We start from the raw sequence: 19,138 nt of genomic DNA, 5'->3' as shown, positions 1-19,138 counted from the left end.
GGCAGTGTGAGTCTTGACCCTAATGCATCGAGCGCATCAAGCTAAAAAAAGTTTTAGCTTTAGAACCATTTTAAGTACTGCAGGCGCTGTTAGCCATTCATTTCTTTCAATGAGACTTCTTTCCTGCCTCTGTTTGCTAGAAAACCCAATGAGTCAGTCATCCTTTTGGTAACATGCATTTTGCTGGAAAAGCACCAAAGATGCAGCAAGTAGGAGTTTTTTCAACACTCCTAAAATTCGAAGGTGTGAACAGCATAAGTCTTCACGCCTTTGCTGCGAACTAACTCTGATGCAACCAGTTGCCTTCAAAAGTCACATTATTAGTTGAATAAGTTCACCTGTGTGCAATTAAAATGTCACATGATCTCAAAATAAATACATCTGTTTCTTAAGGCTTCAGATTTTGGTAGAGGATATTTTTTGAGCGAACAGCATCATGGTGACCAAGGAGCTATCAAAACAAGTCCAGGATAAAGTTCTGGAAAAGCATCAGTCATGGCTAAATTAATAAAAATAAACATTCTCTAGAGTGCTGTTAAATCCATTTAAAAAAAAAAAAAGGTATAAATATGACACAAGCGTTGTTCCTACAGGAGGCTGCCCACCTAAACTAGTAAGGATGGCTTTAAAGAGCCAGTGAAGAAGGGATCAGTATATCTGAAGGATGTGGGAGACGCAGGAAAAGTGTTCTCAGGTCTGATGAGACCAAAAGTTAAGGTTTTGGTCTTTGCACAAAACTCTATTCATAGTTTAAAGCCAAGCCTGATTTCTAAGACAGTGGTCCCAAATTCACTATAGTGACTTTCTCTTGATTGAGGGACCAGGCATTGCTCTGCAAGATGGGGCCTGTTCACTTCCAGGATCATTGAGGAGCAGATAACATAAGTAAAGTTGTGCCCTGACAGGTTAGACCAGTGCCTCTCAACCCTTTTACCCCAGAGCAGGCCTTTCTCAACCTTTTCAACACAAACTAACCCTTAAAATAACTTTCTGGTCTCAGGTAACCAAAAATCCTATAACTCAAACTCGTGATACATTAGTGTGATGGCCAGTGGGAAGAATGCACCTTACACTTGTGGTCATTGGTAATAATTACCCCTTACAGATGGCTAAAAAGATCAGTGGTGTCAGTGGGAATTGATCTTAGAAGCAGAAAAAGAGCATTACTCAAGGAACCCTCAGTAACCTCTGGAGAAACCCTAGGTGAGAAACCTTGCCCCAGAGGAATCCTTGAAATAATTTTCCAGGTCTCAAACTCCTGCTAAAAATGAACATAGCTACAGCCCACAGTACATTAGCCTGATCAGTAATTTGTAGAAATGTTTTAATAAAAGAAAAAGTAATATAGCATGTCTAGAAAATTTCAGACCTCAACGGATCTTTTAAAATTCCAGCTCCCCTATGTACCAATATAGCATTCATATACTTTTTTTGCAAAAATATCAAAGCTTTCCATAACATCTACAGACGTGTTCCTTACTGTCCTCCATCCATGATTCAAAACATATCTATTGCTTCTGTCTTACATCCTTACAGACTAGAGATCATGACACAGGAAATAGTTGACCAGCTGATCTCATTAGCACACACCCTGCATTATCCTCCCACCCACTCCCAGCTGCACGTTTTTTAAATGAAATGCAATCAATCAGTGATCACCCTTCTTAGAACATCTTCCACAAGCCACATATAGCACAGCCAATTTAAATCAGCAGGTTGCCCTATGCATGTCACAGGAAAAAAAGACACAAAATGTGCGCTCCCACTATGCTAGATGTGAATGGGGCCTGAAATTGAAATTGGTGAGTTTAACATAAGAACAACGAGGCTTCATTCACATCTGTGCGTTGACTTGCATTTCAGAAATGCACTGCACCAAAATTCGCAGTAAGGATGCACCAAGCTCTGCTCGAAAAAAAAAAAGCTCTGAAGCTTCTTTAGGGCGATTGCTGAGTGTAGGGCAACCCATTCATGTGGGTGGGCTGCCCTGTGTGTGATGAGTGAAAATGCTCCAAACCCCCCCCCCCCCCCAAAAAAAAAAACTCAAGTGGGAATGCGAGTTCTCATTATGCAGAAATGTGAACGGGGCTTGACAGCTGAGTGTTTATGCCCACTCCCTCCTATGTACTTGTATAAAGACGGTCATATACTATGCAATCTGATATTGTATATTGTGTATTTAGTTAGAAGGGTGATCACTGATTGATTGCTTTTCATTTAAAAAAAGTGCAGCTGGGAGTGGGTGGGTGGATGATGCAGGGTGTGTGCTAATGAGATCAGCTGGTCAACTCCTTCCTGTGTCATAACCTAAAGTCTGTAAAGATGTAAGACAGAAGCAATAGATACGTTTTGAATTATGGATGTGTAGGACAATAAGGTACATGTCTGTAGATTTTATGGAAAGCCTTAATATTTTTGCAAAAAAAGTAAATGAATGCTATATTGGTGCAGAGGGGAGCTGGAATTTAGAAAAAAAAGTGAACTTAGCCTTTAAATCACACCTGTGCTTTATATAATAAAACTATTTTCAGTAACAATCATGAAATGAATAGTAATGTTCATAAAAGAATCAGTAAAATTGTAGTGTCCCCATACACAAGTCATCATTAAAGGAGAAGTCTGAGCTTTTTAGGCTGAGCTTCTCCTCTGAGTCACAGGAGTGCAATTGGTTTTGCGCTCATGTGACCTGTTTTCAGCGGCGAATGGTCTGAAGTCCGCTCTCTGCTGATGTCACTAGGATCAGTTGAGGCACCACGTTATCCCGACTTCCAAAGTTTGGATCTGCCAGCTGCCTTGACTGATGGCAGTCTCAGCAAGCTGTTGAGACGGCCGCTCCCCACCCCTCCACAGCTCAGCGCTCCAATGAGCATGGAGGAGCAGAAAGGAGAGCTGCTGACTGACAATCAGAATCTCTCTGCTCGGGAAGGTGTGAGAACCGATCCATCAGAGATGTCAGTGATCTCAAATATATTGAATATAAAACAGAATATGTATATAATGAGTAGAAACGCAGGTGAGAAAGTCCCAAAGGTGAAACAATCCTATGGTAAACATATATACATATATGGAGTCCACCACAAAAAAATGTTGCTCAGAAGTGAAGTACACAGGCCTCAACAGGCATGTAGAGCTTCAGGGGTAGTGTGTCCTCCACCCGAGATAAGGGGTATACACTCTTACCGGGAATAGTGAACTCTAATGTCAGTGACAACGAGTCCGTGAAGTGAGGATAGCCCGATCAGCAGATTTCCAATGCAATCCAGGGAATCCAAAGAGCTCCAACAATGAGTCCAGGGAATCGTGCAGGTAACCGTGAGGCTGGAACTCAGATGGAAGCTAGACTGGAAAGCCAAAAACTCTCATCCGAAGGGATATAGAAAGAAAAAATGCCTGATTACAAGATCACATTCTTGTCATCAAAAAGTTCACATTCTTCACTTCTCTCAAAAGTGGTAATGGCTAGTTCCTACCCAGTAGAAGGCCCTGGTGATGTCATTACTCAAAGAATCCCTAAGAACTTGACCCTGGTTGAGAGAGGCTGCATTAGACCATCAACTTCGCTGTGCGTTGACTTTTATCTTTTACACTGGTTTTCTTTAACCATTTCCCCTCTAATAAATGATATTTTTCACACATATGTTAAAATCTGAATTTTTGAAAGCAGGGGCCTTGTAGAATAACAATATAGTAGTAGCATTTATTTTATGTAGCATGATATTTCCGCAACTGTTTATCAAATCGTTTTCTTTAAAAAAAAAAAACACATGTAAATTTTATTACACACAAAAACACTTAATCCCCACACTGTACATTATAAAACATGAGATGGTGTGGAGTAAATAGATAGCAAATACTGCATGTCAAGCTTCAAAACTGCATGCACCTGCAAAGTGCAGCAATATTATGGTATTCAATCTTACCAGTAGGAAAATGATGGCCCTAGAATTAATTCTCTTGCTTCAGTGTTCGTGGCAATATATAAGATGTGTGGTGCAATCAAGGTTTCCATTTTTTTTATTAAAATGTATTTTCTTTTTTTTGCCCCATTTAACTTTACTGCTATACTAAGGGAGCTAACAAGGCCTATGTGATAGCATTGGGCAGGTGACAGGTCCTTTCTATGGAAGCATTGGGTGTCTATTAGATAACAAGTGTCTCCCCTGCCATTCACTGCAGCTATTTAACAGACCATGCTTGAACTACACCGCCCACCCGGTGGCATGCCCCCACACTGCCCACTGTGGCAACTGGCTGAATAAAACAAGCACAAGCTCATGGCTGCTTTTGCACCCTTTGCCCTCTAGGTGTACATACGCCCAAAGAACTGACGTAGTTAAAGCAAACATGTCATTGGAGAAATAGGTGGTTTGTCTTCACTGACCTGGCCAATTGAGAAAGTCAGAATAAAGTCGAAAACTCCTAAAACTCTGGGCACATTTTCTTTGTTCCCATGACATGGGGCTGTGCCTGCACTGCATGATTTAACTGCTTATTTTTGTCTAAGACCCCTTTCACACTGGGGCGGCATCAGCGGTAAAACGCCGCTATTTTTAGCGGGACTTTACTGCCAATTTTGTGGCGCTATTCGGCCGCTAGCGGGGCGCTTACCCCCCTGCTAGCAAAGGGTTAAAACCATGCAAAGCGCTGCTGCAGCATGCTGCCCTATTGATCTCAATGGGTAGGAGTGGTGAATACACCGCTCCAAAGATGCTGCTAGCAGGACTTTTTTTACTGTCCTACCAGCGCAACGCTCCAGTGTGAAAGCCCTTGGGGCTTTCACACTGGAGACACAGCAGTGGCTCTTTCAAGGGGATTTGCAGGCGCTATTTTTAGCACTGTAGTGCCTGCAAATTCCCCAGTGTGAAAGAGGTCTTAGGATCCTTTCACACTGAGGCACTAGTAAACTGCCAGTTAAACACTGAGCATTTTTGAAGAGCTTTGCAGTCGCTTTTGAAGAGCTTTTTAGGCTCTTTTGAAGCACTTTCCATTCATTTCAATGGAGAGGGGTGTTTTTTCACCATCCTGCCAGTGCACTGCCCCAGTGGGAAAGCATTCATTGATTTTAATGAAAATAGGTTTTTCATGAGCTTTTCAGGTGCTTTTTTTTTTTGTGTGTGTGAAAAGCACCTCAGTGTGAAAGGGAGGGGGGTGGGACGAGCACTGTCAGATTACCTACAGTGAGAATTAATGGCCTCTGTAATAAGAAGTCCCGTATCCTGGGCCACCATTGGACTAGTGTTCTGTCTATCATAGGACGTTCTCACTGTATGTAATCTGTCTGCGCTATCCCGCCCCCTCCCTGTCCCGTCTAGGCTGCAGATAGGCATTGTTTAGGCTACATTGAAGGCAATGGTGAGGCCGCTGCATTGAAGGCACTGGTGAGGCCGCTGCATTGAAGGCACTGGTGAGGCCGCTGCATTGAAGGCACTGGTGAGGCCGCTGCATTGAAGGCAATGGTGAGGCTGCATTGATGTGGACTGACGAGGCTGCATTGACGGCACTTGTGAGGCTGCAGATGGGCATTGATCAGGCTGCATTGATGGCAATAGTGAGGCTGTAGGTGGGCACTGACCCTTATTTTGCTTTAAAGTTCCTTATTTAAAATTGAAGTTGTTTTTTTTTTTTTCTGAAACGTCCCTCTTAAAATGAATGTGCGTGTTATACGCCGATAAATACGGTACATACTTGATTTATGTCCATAATTCAGAAAGAGCGTCAGAAAGACAAGCAAGCAATTGAAGCGAGAATTTAGAAGTTAGTAATGGCAGCCTCTGTTTCTCAAAAGACTGAAAAATGTAGACTTTCATCTGCCACTACACTTGTCTTGTGCCGCTTTCCTTCCTTCACCGCTCATATAACATCTTTATTGTATCTAGCTGCCATATCTGTGTTAGCTGGCATGCCTAAGCAGCTTGGACTGGCCCTGTTTTACATTAAGGAACTAATGATCATGTGTGTAAACATAACGTAAAGCACAGACAGTTGTGACTCTTGGGGGTACTTCTTTCCCCTCTCTGTCGGTACTCAAATGCTGAACAGCACATCTTCTGTGGCTTATTGGAAGCGATGCAAATTTTACCACCTCGTTCCGAAGCAACTTTTTCAGTTGAAACAGACAGTGTCAAGGTTTGAAGCATCCACTTTTTACAAACAGTCCTTTGTCTGCACGCAAAGAGCCATTCTCCTAAATGAAGTGCACGACTTTGCCCCCAGAGCCATAAATCAGAATGTGATCTGACTACTGCGCTGCCAGATACGATTACTTGACTTTAAACTCTGCTGAAGGAACTGGCTTGAGTCTGGCCCGCTGAGGCCTGAAGCGGAGAGCTAGTGATTAATGGTCTGTTTTTGTTCATGCTGGCTTCTGTTTTGAGCATACTGGAAAGCAATATTCTCGAACAAGATCGATTCTCAGTTGTCACTGCGATGGGTGAGGTTGCTTTCGGCTAATGTTCATGGTGTCAATTCTGTCTCTTTTACAGCTGGCTGAAGAGCTGCAGAGCAAGCCCCTGAACAGCGAGATCAGAGAATTGTTAAAGCTGCTGTCAAAGCCGAATTTCAAGGTGAGGACATGTTACACCTGTGGGATGGATTCTAAGTATTCGTTTGCTGCGAATTAAGCAGAACACAGGGATTGTTTATTTGGAAATGAGAACAAAACGTTTCCAGGTACTGTATGTGCTTTTAAGGGAGTATGAAATGGTTTGTTTTACTCCGTCCCAGAAACTATACGGTTGACGGACTGGAAAACGTAAATGATGGTGTTGTGACAACTTGCAGTGACTAGGAAAGAACGAAGCTGTTTGTCAGTTTTCGTACATTTTGCGAGCATTCTGTGTGGGGTCACCTGAGGTAAATCTGAGCTGTAACCCTCCGAAATCTCAACTAGGGTACAAGGTCACCTATTGTGTGTCTGAGAGCCTGGATATCACCATAGGCCTACAAGGAGAGACAGAGCGAATGGTGGTAAACTTTTTAACCACTTCAATACAGGGCATTTTCACCCCCTTCCTGCCCAGGCAATTTTCAGTGTTCAGCGCTGTCGCATTTTGAATGACAATTGCGCGGTCATGCAAAATTGTACCCAAATGCAATTTTTATAATTTTTTTTTCTCCACAAATAGAGCTTTCTTTTGGTGGTATTTGATCGCCTCTGTGGTTTTTATTTTTTGCGCTATAAACAAAAGAGCAACAAGTTTGAAAAAAACATTTTTTACTTTTTGCTATAATATTCCAATTAAACAAAAAAAATAAACTCCCCATTTTAGGCCGATATGTATTCTTCTACATATTTTTGGTAAAAAAAAAATTGCAATAAGCGTATATTGATTGGTTTGCGCAAAATTTATAGTGCCTACAAAATAGGGGATTTGTCATTTTTATTATTATTTTTTTTTTTCTTTACTAGTAATGGCAGCGATCTGCAACTTTTATTGTGACATTGCGGTAGACACATCGGACACTCTTGACACTATTTTGGGACCATTCACATTTATACAGCAATCGGTGCTATAAAAATGCATTGATTACTGTATAAATGTTACTGGCAGGGAAGGGGTTAACACTAGGGGGCGGTCAAGGGGTTAAATGTGTTACCTAGGGAGTGATTCTAACTATAGGGGAGGGGACTCACAAGGGGAGGAGACCAATCAGTGTTCCTCTGTACTGGGAACACATGATCGGTCTCCTCTCCCCTGACAGGATGTGGATCAGTGTGACGCTCTGCTTCCGAGTGACGTGGTGGGTGCGCACACCCTAGACGGCCAGGACATCATATGACGCCCACCCAGGATGGGAGATTCCTCCTGCGGATGTGGAGACTGCAAGCCAGACCTTCTCATCCACATCAGTGCCTGACCTCACAAATGCACTTCTGGAAGAATGGTCAAACATTCCCATAGACACACTCCTAAACCTTGTGGTCAGGCTTCGCAGAAGAGTTGAAGCTTTTATAGTTGCAAAGGGTGGGCCAACTCAGTGTTGAACCCTACGGACTAAGACTGGGATGCAATTAAAATTTGTGTGTGCAAAAGCAGGCATCACAATACTTTTGGTATTATAGTGTATGTGTGCAAACCCAGCATTAGCCATCCAGTTAATTTGGGAGAGATTTATTAAAGCTGGAGAAACAGACATGCATGGTAGCCAATCAGCTTCTAACTTCAGCTTGTTCAATTAAGCTTTGGTAATAAAACCTGGAAGCTGATTGGTTTCTATGCAGAGCTGCACCAGATTTTGCCCACTTCAGTTGTAGTAAATACTCTTTCTAAAGAAGATTGTAGCAGATTGTGTGGTGAGCTTTAGGCTTGGTTCACACTGCTGTGACCTGCAGTGCAGAGTGGCCAGGCAACTACTTGGTGACTTGAGTACTCTTTTGATCGAAGTATAGAATAGACATCGGATAGACGTCACCTTGAAGTAGTACAGTAACCCTTTCTGATGTCGGAGCGACTTTAGTAGTGCTAATTAAGTCAGCTCTCATTGGCTAACATGGGATTTCACATGTCACGTGACTCGGGGTCTCACAAGTCTGATCCGAAGTTGTGGTACTGTGAACCGAGCCTTAGCCCTCGTTCACACTGAACGTGGGTTTGAAATTGTGCGAGTCCAATTGCGTTGGAGTTGCGTGATTTCAGCGTTTGATGGACGATTTGAAAGACATCTGTGCAGGTTCATGCACAGATGTCTGTTGAAATTGCCCCCAAAGTTGCCAAAAGTAGTGCAGGAACTACTTTGGAAATTGGTGCAGTGCCGCAAAGTCGGCGTTGCATTGATTGGGATAGTGCCGTGTCAAATCGCGCCGATGTGAATGGGTGCTTGGGCTTTCTCTTAAGTCTCATTAAGTGGTCACAGACCGGGCTAGCCCTATTTTATGAAACTTGTGGGTCATGAAACCCACCAGAGCTCATATGATGACTTTTGGGTTAGCTAAACTAGTCCAGACTAGACAATAGCAATCGGATATGACCTGTAAAATTTATTTTCAGCAGGAAATGTGCCCTTTCATTACCACATGTTGCTGCCACACAAAATTGTCTTCGAGCTACAGAAAAGCGATTTAGTTTGGAAAATACACAATTTCCGATTTGTGTGGATCAGTTGACGGTCCTCTGTGGGTCCCGATACACTTTAGCTAGTCAGCACAGAAATCATTTGCAGTTCTTTATCTCAGTTGATCAGTTTCCAGCTTTTTATCTTTGGTTGGTAACTGTAGTTACTGCACTTTTTATGATAGTTTCTGCCATGTTAAATAGCCATATAGTTTCAAGCCAACAGTTGACTATACAAAACAATGAGATAACCAAAATTTGACTCATTTAACTCAATTCAATCACTCAATTTAACTAAAAAAAAAAAAAAGAGCTCAAGGTTGGAAGTATAAAACTGTCTAACGTCTTTGTGTGTTGTAGTAGTAAACTTCAGTGGCACCATATCACAAAGATTATGAATGCAGTTACGTTTGCTCATACACTTTAGGTAAGCATGCAGGTCACATGTCCATAAAACTTTGGCCATATAGTATAGCTGGAGCTCAAGTAAGACCTTTCCTCAGAAATAGGAAAGGGATGGTCGGCACTCAGGATGACATCCAAAATGGTATTTCTTTATCTATTTATGAGTCATGACGAAGGTTTACTTCCGAAACGCGTAGGCTGTTTTACAGCTTTGTACGTGTATTTAATAAAGAAATACCATTTTGGATGTCATCCTCTATGATGACCATCTATTTCCTTATTCTGGTAGATTGGAGGTGTCAGCAGCCTCAAGGTCTAAGCATTGGGGGGAGCTTTTATGTAGGAAGGTTGCAGCACCTCTACACTCGTTTTCCTTTCCTCGGAAGTCCCTAAAAGATGTAAGCGCTTTCTGTCCCTTGTAAACCCACCTCATAATTTTTTGTCTCACCTATCAGCTTACATAGGATATCCCACAAGCCTAATCTCAGCATTCAGCTGGTATGTGGCAGCTCAGTAATAAACGCTTTTTGGGTAAATAACCCAACTAAATTTAAAAAAATCAGTTTCTAACTTCTAAAAGCAATACTATGTAATGTAAAGGGTATCTTTCTCTCTCTGCCCAGAGGCGTTCTGTAAGGCCTCATGCACGCTGGACGTTAAAATAACATTATAAAAATGGCAGTAGCTTTGCAGTGAGTCTTTTTCAACTTTTTTTCAACGTTTTTGCAAGAGCGTTTTATGGCATTTATTAGCATTTTTTAGCTTTTTTTTTTTTTTTTTTTTTTTTTTTTAAGAAAAACATTTTTAAGGGATTAAGAACAGCTGGTGAGTGACGTTTTAGAGCGTTTATCAGCATTAGAGCATTTTTAAAGCTGAACAATGTCTCTCAGAACCCACTAGTTTTGTTTTTGCTTTTTACTGCCCAAAACTGCTGATAACAGCCTTGTGTGCATGGACACATAGGATAACATGATGGAGAGTTTAATGACTGTAGAAAAAAATGTCTACTGCCAAAAACAGCTGGTGTAAAAACGTCCAAAAACGTCCAGTGTGCATGAGGCCTAAAAGTTAAGATTCTAATGTACCATAAACTGGACACTCAATATTAAAAAATAGAATGAATTATCCCTTGAAAAATGTGGCTCAATAGAATATGAGGAATGTTTTGGAGAACTGATCTTTAATTGTGTACCCCATTATTTATAGATGTGTAACCCAAGCTTTTATTGTAGTAATCTCCTTGTCTATGTGAGACTGAAGTTTTTCTGATAAATGACATTTTCTGGGCATTTAGACCTCTCATTTGTCCGGCAAAGCAGTGCAATCATTGTGTTTCCCTGTAAAATAATAAAAGTTAAGTGTATTTTATAGCTTGTGTTTTTGTAAACTATTAAAATGCCATTTAAAAAAATATCTGGTTACAAACAATTTATTGTGATCTTAATGGGGAATAAGCAAAGGAAGCACGCTGCGCTGAATGGTAATGTATTTTACTCAACTGAAATAAAATAAGCATATTTATTTGGTGTTTGTACACAACGAGCTCACAAAATGGTTCAGCATTCAGTTAAAAAATATAGCACATTTAGGATGCCCACAGATCCTAAACAGCGTTCGAAGAAACAGGCGATTCCAAGTCAAATGTCTGTCTAGGAAACATAGTTTGTACAAAAGATCTGTCGTAGACAGACATCACCTTAACCACTTCAGCCCCGGAAGATTTGGCTGCAGAATGACTGGCACTTCGGCACTGCGTCAATTTAACTGACAATTGCGTGGTCGTGCGGGGCTGCACCCAAACAAAATTGACATCCTTTTTTTCCCACAAATAGAGCTTTCTTTTGGTGGTATTTGATCGCCTCTGCGTTTTTTTTTTTTTTGCTATAAACACAAAAAGAGCAACAATTTTGAAAAAAACACAATATTTTGTACTTTTTGCAATATCCCCCTTTTTATTTTTTTTAAAAGCACATTTTTTTCTCAGTTTAGGCTGATATGTATTCTACGTATTTTTGGTAACAAAGCATATATTGATTGGTTTGCGCAAAAGATAAAGTGTCTACAATATAGGGGATAGATTTATAGCATTTTTATTCTTTTATTTTTTTTTTATTTTTTATTAGTAATGGCTACGATCTGCAATTTTTACACATCTATACAAATCGGACAATTTTGACACATTTTTGGGACCATTGGCATTTATACAGAGATCAGTGCTATAAAAATGCATTGATTACTGTATAAATGTCACTGGCAGTGAAGGGGTTAACACTATGGGGTGATCAAGGGGTTAATTATGTTCCCTGGGAGGTGATTCTAACTGAAGGGGGAGGGGACTCACTAGAGGAAGTGACGGATCATGGTTCCTAGCTAATAGGAACACACGATCTGTCACTCCTGTCAGAACAGAACAGGGAAGTGTGTGTCTACACACACACTCATCCCTGTTCTGTGTCTCCTTCTCGCGATCGCTTGTGGCCAGTGGTCATTGCGACCGTCGGGCATGAGCATCAGCACCCCTGCTGTGCAGCGGGCGCATGCCTGTTTTTCTGATCCCGTGAGCCAACGTATAGCTACGACGGTTCAGGGGATCTTCCCGACCTGCCGCAGTAGCAAGCGGTTAAAGAGGAGCTCCAGTCATATTTGTGTTTATTAAAAGTCAGCAGCTACAAAAACTGTAGCTGCTGACTTCTTATAAAAAGACACTCACCTGTCCCAGGATCCAGCGATGTGCTCGCCCAAGCCGTTCTTTCCATCAGTGTTGTGTTCCTGGCATTGAAACAACAAAGAAGTCTGGCACCAGGAAAATGGGACTTTGATTGCACTGGGGAACCATATAAGAGTCCTACAGGAGCCCAAAAAGCACAGATGACTTGAAGAAGGGCCATGCCCTGAAACGCAGTATCACAACAACAGCCACACTCTTCCTCCACTCTCCTCGGCTTGCGTTCCATCCACCACTCATTCTGGATCCGTGTTCCCCAAGCGTATGACGTCACGCCCGGGTGCTTCTGTCTGCCAGTGCCTGTCAGCGGTTGTTCCAGCCACCTCTCGGTCCATCTTCCTTCTATGACCATCTCGCCATCCACCACCAGATCTTCGGTTGAAGTGCCACACCTTCCATTTGGCATCCTAACTGTGGGCACCCGGCCCACATGCTTTTTGAATGGTCCCGAAGTCTTATGGGACATGTGACGTGTCCCAGAAGACTGCAGTGGGGGGGGGGGGACTTCCACTCGGATCACCTAGGACATATAGCGGCGTTCGGTGGTCTGGAAGTGGTTAACCAGCCACGGTCTCAACATCCTTTAAAATTCCCTGAGGTTTCCACTTTTTATATAAAGTGTTTTTTCTTTCCATATAGTCTCATTTATAGAATTGATCCATTCATTCACTGCCGGGGGTCTCCTCGACTGCCATCTCAATGCAATCAGTTTTCTAGCTTGGAATAAGCATCTTAGCATTGCTACTGTGGTACTCTGCTCCTCCCCTACTTTCTCCTTGTAGCCCAATACACAGAGCTTAACCTCCATCTCCAGAGTTGTCCTATAGATCTCATTTATGGTGTAAAGAACCCCCTCCTAGTAGCGAAATAGCTTTGGACACCTCCGTACCATATGTATAAGATCCCCGGTCTCCTGGCATCTGGGGCATTTAGCATCAGGTCTCCTGTCATACATGAACAGCCTCTTAGCCCTTGTACACACATCGGACAAAGTTGTCGGAAAATCCGATCGTTCGTAACGTGATGATGTTATTTAGTTACGACGGGACTACGTTCAGGCTAGTAGCCAATAGCTTTGGTCTAGGAATTTGATCTGAGCATGCGTGGCACTTTGACCGATCGGAATTATCTACAATCAGACAAAGTCCGATCGGATCATGTGGTCGGAACTTTGTTGGTCGGACATTCCGATGGAAAAAGTCAGATGGAGCCCACGCACGGTCGGATTATCCAACAACACGGTCCGATCGGACATTTTCCGTCGGAATGTCCAACCTTGTGTACAAGGGCTTAGGGGTATAGTAGGCTTTGTGTATCAACATCAAGTGTGATACTTTCTGTGAAGGGGAGACCAATATCATCAGTCCCATCTCCAATATCCTCCTCCACTGTTCCTGCAATATCTCCCCTATAATCTCTTCCCATCTCTTCCTATGATTGCAGGGATCCAGACCAGAGACTATCTTTATATCTGATACTCCCCACAGCAAGATTAATTATAAAAAGTAAAAATAATAGAAAAAAAAATACTTAAAAGGGAAAAAGGAATGAAGAGTAGAGAAAAACAGATAGCATGGAAAACATTGGCTGCTGGAGGCTGAGGGCTTCACAGCAATACCAAATATATCGGGTTTCCAAATTAAAGTGAGGGAAAAAGTATTTGATCCCCTGTTGATTTTGTACCTTTGCTCACTGACAAAGAAATGATCAGCCAAAATTTTAATTGTAGGTTTATTTTAACAGTGAGAGACGGAATAACAACAAAAATATCCAGAAAAAAACAAATTTCAAGAAAAATATAAATTGCTTATCAATCAGCAAGATTTCTGGCTCCCAGGTGTCTTCTATACAGGTAACAAGCTGAGATTAGGAGCACTCCCTTTAAGAGAGTGCTCCTAATCTCAGCTTGTTACCTGTATAAAAGACACCTGTCCACAGAAGCAATCAATCAGATTCCAATCTCTCCACCATGGCCAAGATCAAAGAGCTGTCCAAGGATGTCAGGGACAGGATTGTAGACCTATACAAGACTGGAATGGTCTACAAGACCATCTCCAAGTAGTGAGAGGGTGACAACAGTTTGTGCGATCATTCGCAAATGGAAGAAACACAAATCACTGTCAAGCTCCCTCGGCTTGAGCGGCACAATGGTCTAGGGGTTAGCACTCTCGCCTAGCAGTAAAAAGGGTCGCTGGTTTGAATCCCAACCATAACAATACCTGCCTGGAGTTTGCATGTTCTCCCTGTGCCTGTGTGGGTTTCCTCCGGGTACTCAGGTTTCCTCCCACTCCAAAGACATGTTGGTAGGTTAATTGGCTTTTGTCTAAATTGGCCCTAGTAAAGGAATATGAGTTAGGGACCTTAGATTGTAAGCTCCTTGAGTGTAGGGGCTGTTGTAAATGTATATGTAAAGAGCTGCATAAATTGACAACGCTATATAAGTACCTTAAATATATAAATAAATCTCTGCATATGCTCAGTGAGTTTCTGTGCTGAGCATTTCATCCCTAGGCTAGGCACACAGTTTCCCCATCTCCATGTAACTATAGAGTCAAACATTTGTATACACAGTGGTAAATGAGAGCCCATTCCTTCCTTCCTCCTCCATGCCCACTAACTAGCTAAACACAATGTGGGCGGGATATTACATGTAGATTAATGGAGGCTTCACCTCCCTTTTATTCTAAGACACAGGCTGGAAGGGCGTGACACAGCTTGTGACTGGCAGAAATACGCCCACACAATTTTATTGCCAATAAATAATAAAGTTTTGATTTCAAGTATATATTTGTATGACAATTTAAAACTGTTTATTGATATTAATTATTTTTACTCTGTATCCCAAAGGCTGTGTTTTTTTCTTTTTGAACATGTGACCAACAGCAGAGGACTAGAAGCTCCTCCTGCTTATGTTTCCCTGCAGACAGGCTGGGAGAGAGCTGGGTCATGTGACAGCTGTATATAGATTAGTAAAAAGGTACTTAGTTGGGATTTTTTATTAACCATTTGACCTCTGTAAGATTTACCCCCCTTCCTAACCAGGCCATTTTTCGCTTTTTGGCACTGCATTACTTTAACTGACAATTGCGCAGTCATTCAACGCTGTACACAAACCAATGTTTTTATAGTTTTTTTCCCACAAATATAGCTTTCTTTTTGTGGTATTTGATCACACCTGGAGTTTTTATTTATTGCACTATAAACGAAAAAAGACCGAGAGTTTTGTAAAAGAAAAAAACACAATATTTGTTACTTTCTGCAATAAAACCTATGCAGTAAAAAATCTAATTTCTTCATAGATTTAGACCAATGTGTATTCAGCGTGTATTGATTGGTTTACGCAAACATTATAGTGACTACAAACTGTGGTGTGTGTGAATATATATATATATATATATATATATATATAGTGGAATTTTTTTTTGACTAGTAATGGTGACAATCAGCAACTTATAGCGGGATTGTGATAGTATGGCGGGCAGTCTGACACTAACTGACACTTTGTGGGAACCAGTGACAATAATACAGTGATTAGTGCTAAAAATTTGCACTGTTCCTGTGCTAATAACACTGGCTGGGAAGGGGTTAAATGTGTGCCTAACTAGTGTTTGAGTTTACTGTAAGGTGTTTTTACTAAGGGATGTGCCGGTTTTAATTCCGTGCTCTGCAGGGAAACAAAACCACCACCTCCCCACTAACAGGACAGAGCTCTGCTTTGTTTACATATGTAGAGCTCTGTCCTGTCTTCCGCCACACCAATCAGCAGGTGCTGGCTAACTTCCATTGACTGGCACCCACTGATCGGCCTGTGCTGTGTGTAATCACAGCAATGGCGGCGCCCCCTACCTGGAAGTGCCAGATCATGTACTAGGTACATGATCCAGCACCGGAGAGAGCCTCGTAGATTGGTGTTATGCGGGCAACAAATGGTTAAAATAATTATGATGTCATCATCCATATACAGAAATAGAAGAGACAATGTAAATGAAACAGTGTGTGTTTAGTATCACTTTAAGAATGGAGTTAATTGAAAGTGTTGCACTGTTTTGATTGTGATATATCTGCAAATCTAAAATGTAAAGTAAATGCATAAAAATAAAAGTATGAAAGCCTTCCTTCAGATTCATCTTAGCTTGTTAGAAGCAGGCAGAGAAGGAGTTGACAGAAAAAGCGTAGTATGTTATTCTGTACTTCCAGGTCTGGGGTGTGCATGCGTGCCTCTGGTGACCTGCTCCCGTTGTGATTACACACAGCTGAAGTTGATCTGAGGGTACCATGAAGTCAATGTCCGCCGCCACCCCCAGATCATTAGGCAGAGAGCCAGAATGGTGATATGCCTATGTAAACAAGGCAGATCACCATTCTGTCAGTAGGGAAGGCATTAACCCTGTGTCTCTGCAAAGCATGAACATGGATCTATGCCTTCCCCTAGTAAAAGCACCTCCAACATAGTACACAAACACAGGCTAGGCACACAGTTAACCATTTGAATCGCCCTTGATGTTAACCCCTTCCCAGCCAGTGTCATTCATTAGTACAGCGACAATGACATATTTTTTAGCACTGATCACTGTATTAGTGTCACTGGTCCACAAAAAGTGTCCGTTAGTGTCAGAATGTCCACCGCAATATCGCAGCCCCGCTATAAGTCGCTGATCGCCACCGTTACTAGTAAACATAAATAAATAGAAATTTGATAAATCTCTCCCATAGTTTGTAGACACTATAGCGTTGCCCAAACCAATCAATATAGACTTTTTGTTTTGTTTTTTACCAAAAATATGCAGCAGAATACATATTGGCTTAAATCTATGAAGAAATTTGTTTTTGTTTGTTTTTTGCTTGTTTTATTGGATTGGAAATTGGAAATTTAGTTTTTTTGTTTTTCAAAATTGTCAGCCTTTTTTTTGTTTATAGATTCACTGGGAAGAACCATTATGGAGACAGCTCCATTTATTGTTGCCACAGTCCCAAATATAATGTGTATATAAAGGCAAGTACCCCCCTGGTACAAAAGGGACTGTAAGGGCAAACTTTTTTTTAGAAGACACAAATATTATTCAAGAAAAATATACAAAAGTAGAAAAATGTATTAAATAAAAAGCACTGTTATAGACAAAGATAACAGTGATAAAATAGAATAATATACGGTATCCATATGTAGTATATAAGCAGAGAAACATTTATCCTATAGCCCCTGTATATTTATATACTACATATGGATACTGTATATTATTCTATGCATCACAGTTATCTTTGTCTATGACAGTGCTTTTTATTCATTTTTCGTCAATAATTTTTTTGTTTATAGGGCAAAAAAAAGCAAAAAACCTCAGTGGTGATCAAATACCACCAAAAAGAAAGCTCTATTTGTGGGTAGAAAAAAAAAGACAACAATTTTATTTGGGTACAGCGTTGCCCACAACTGCACTATTGTCAGTTAAAGTAACACAGTGGCTTATCGCAAAAATGGCCTAGTTACAAGGGGGGTGACCCTTCTGGAGGTCAAGTGGTAAATAAAAAAAAAAGTTTGGCTTAATTGCTCCTTTTACCACCTGTGTTCTTTAATTGGGGGGAGGGTTCTGTTGCCCGCTTCTCCTTTGGCACCCTATTCTAACTGAATCGGCTTTCTCGTCTATAAAACTCTAAAAATACAGTTTCTTTCACTGCTGATGAGGAATAAGGTCCGGTAACACAACACAGCTGGTGGCAGCCTTACTGATTGTAGGCCGTGTGTTGTCATCAATGTAGAAATTGGTTTACATTATTTGAGTGCTGGTTACGACTCTCCAGAACAAGACATGTGGCAATAAATAGTGGAGTCCACCTTTTCCCACTATTTCCCCCGCTCTGCCCAGATACACTCCGAAACTTCAAATAATCCTAATAAAAAAAAATCATGATTCCTTGAATGGGATTTGAATGATCCATTAAACATATGTGGAGAGCACGAAAGACATGGTGATTCAATTCACAGATCTCTCGGTTCTGCCAGAGAGGTCAGCAATACATCGGAGCTCTGTATATTTCAGCCCTCTATCTGTGAAGAGGTTAGAGAGTGTGTCCTTTGTTGTAAGGGAACCGCAGATTTTATGTCCCTCTGGCAGCTTCATCTAATGCAGACGGGTCTTAGAAGTAACTTGTCTGCCTTCTGTTTCTTGCCTGATTTACTTTTTCTTCTTTTGGATGATAGTTGGAATAATCCATCCAGCTGGAGCAGCAGACCATAAAATGCACTATTTAATCAGAGGTCACAGTTCAGCGGAGTATGAGGTCTGCGAATATGTGTTCAACATAACTGAAAATATGACTGATTTCTGGATGAAGGTGTCTGTGTTTTAACTGGAATTGGATTAAGCAGCAACAAGTAAAATCATTCTGCGAGCTGCTAATTCTACCCAGGGCACATCGCAGATCTACTAAGTCTACCTACAGTATCTCACAAAAGTCAGTACACCCCTCACATTTTTGTAAATATTTTATTATATATTTTCATGTGACAACGCTGAAGAAATGACAGTTTGCTACAATGTAAAGTAGTGAGTGTACTGCTTGTATAACAGTGTAAATTTGCTGTCCCCTCAAAATAACTCAACACACAGCCATTAATGTCTAAACCGCTGGCAGCAAAACTGAGTACACACTTAAGTGAAATTGTCCAAGTTGGGCCCAAAGTGTGAATATTTTGTGTGGCCGCCATTATTTTCCAGCACTGCCTTAACCCTCTTGGGCATGGAGTTCACCAGAGCTTCACAGGTTGCCACTGGAGTCCTCTTCTACTCCTCCATGTCAATATTTTGTGTGGCCACCATCATTTTTCAGCACTGCCTTAACTCTCTTGGGCATGGAGTTCACCAGACATAGGTTGCCACTGGAGTACTCTTCTACTCCTCCATGTCAATATTTTGTGTGGCCACCATTATTTTCCAGCACTGCCTTAACCCTCTTGGACATTGAC

General features: G+C 41.4%; 1 protein-coding gene across 3 annotated transcripts in view; it reads left to right on the top strand.

Annotated features, from left to right (window-relative positions):
* Window positions 1-19,138, top strand: part of MPP7 (MAGUK p55 scaffold protein 7) — a 682,552-nt gene that overhangs the window by 426,132 nt on the left and 237,282 nt on the right. For all 3 annotated transcript variants that reach the window (XM_077491041.1, XM_077491039.1, XM_077491040.1), the window contains one exon: window positions 6,483-6,563. In XM_077491041.1, the coding sequence (XP_077347167.1) occupies window positions 6,483-6,563 (81 nt within the window). The remainder of the gene's footprint in view (window positions 1-6,482; window positions 6,564-19,138) is intronic.

Source organism: Lithobates pipiens, unplaced genomic scaffold (assembly GCF_037356315.1).
Source record: "Lithobates pipiens isolate NorthernLeopardFrog02 unplaced genomic scaffold, aLitPip1_a1.2 Scaffold_19, whole genome shotgun sequence".
In the NCBI taxonomy this organism is placed as follows: domain Eukaryota; kingdom Metazoa; phylum Chordata; class Amphibia; order Anura; family Ranidae; genus Lithobates; species Lithobates pipiens.
Note: the sequence above shows the minus strand (reverse complement) of the source record. Positions and strands in the feature narration are given on the sequence as shown.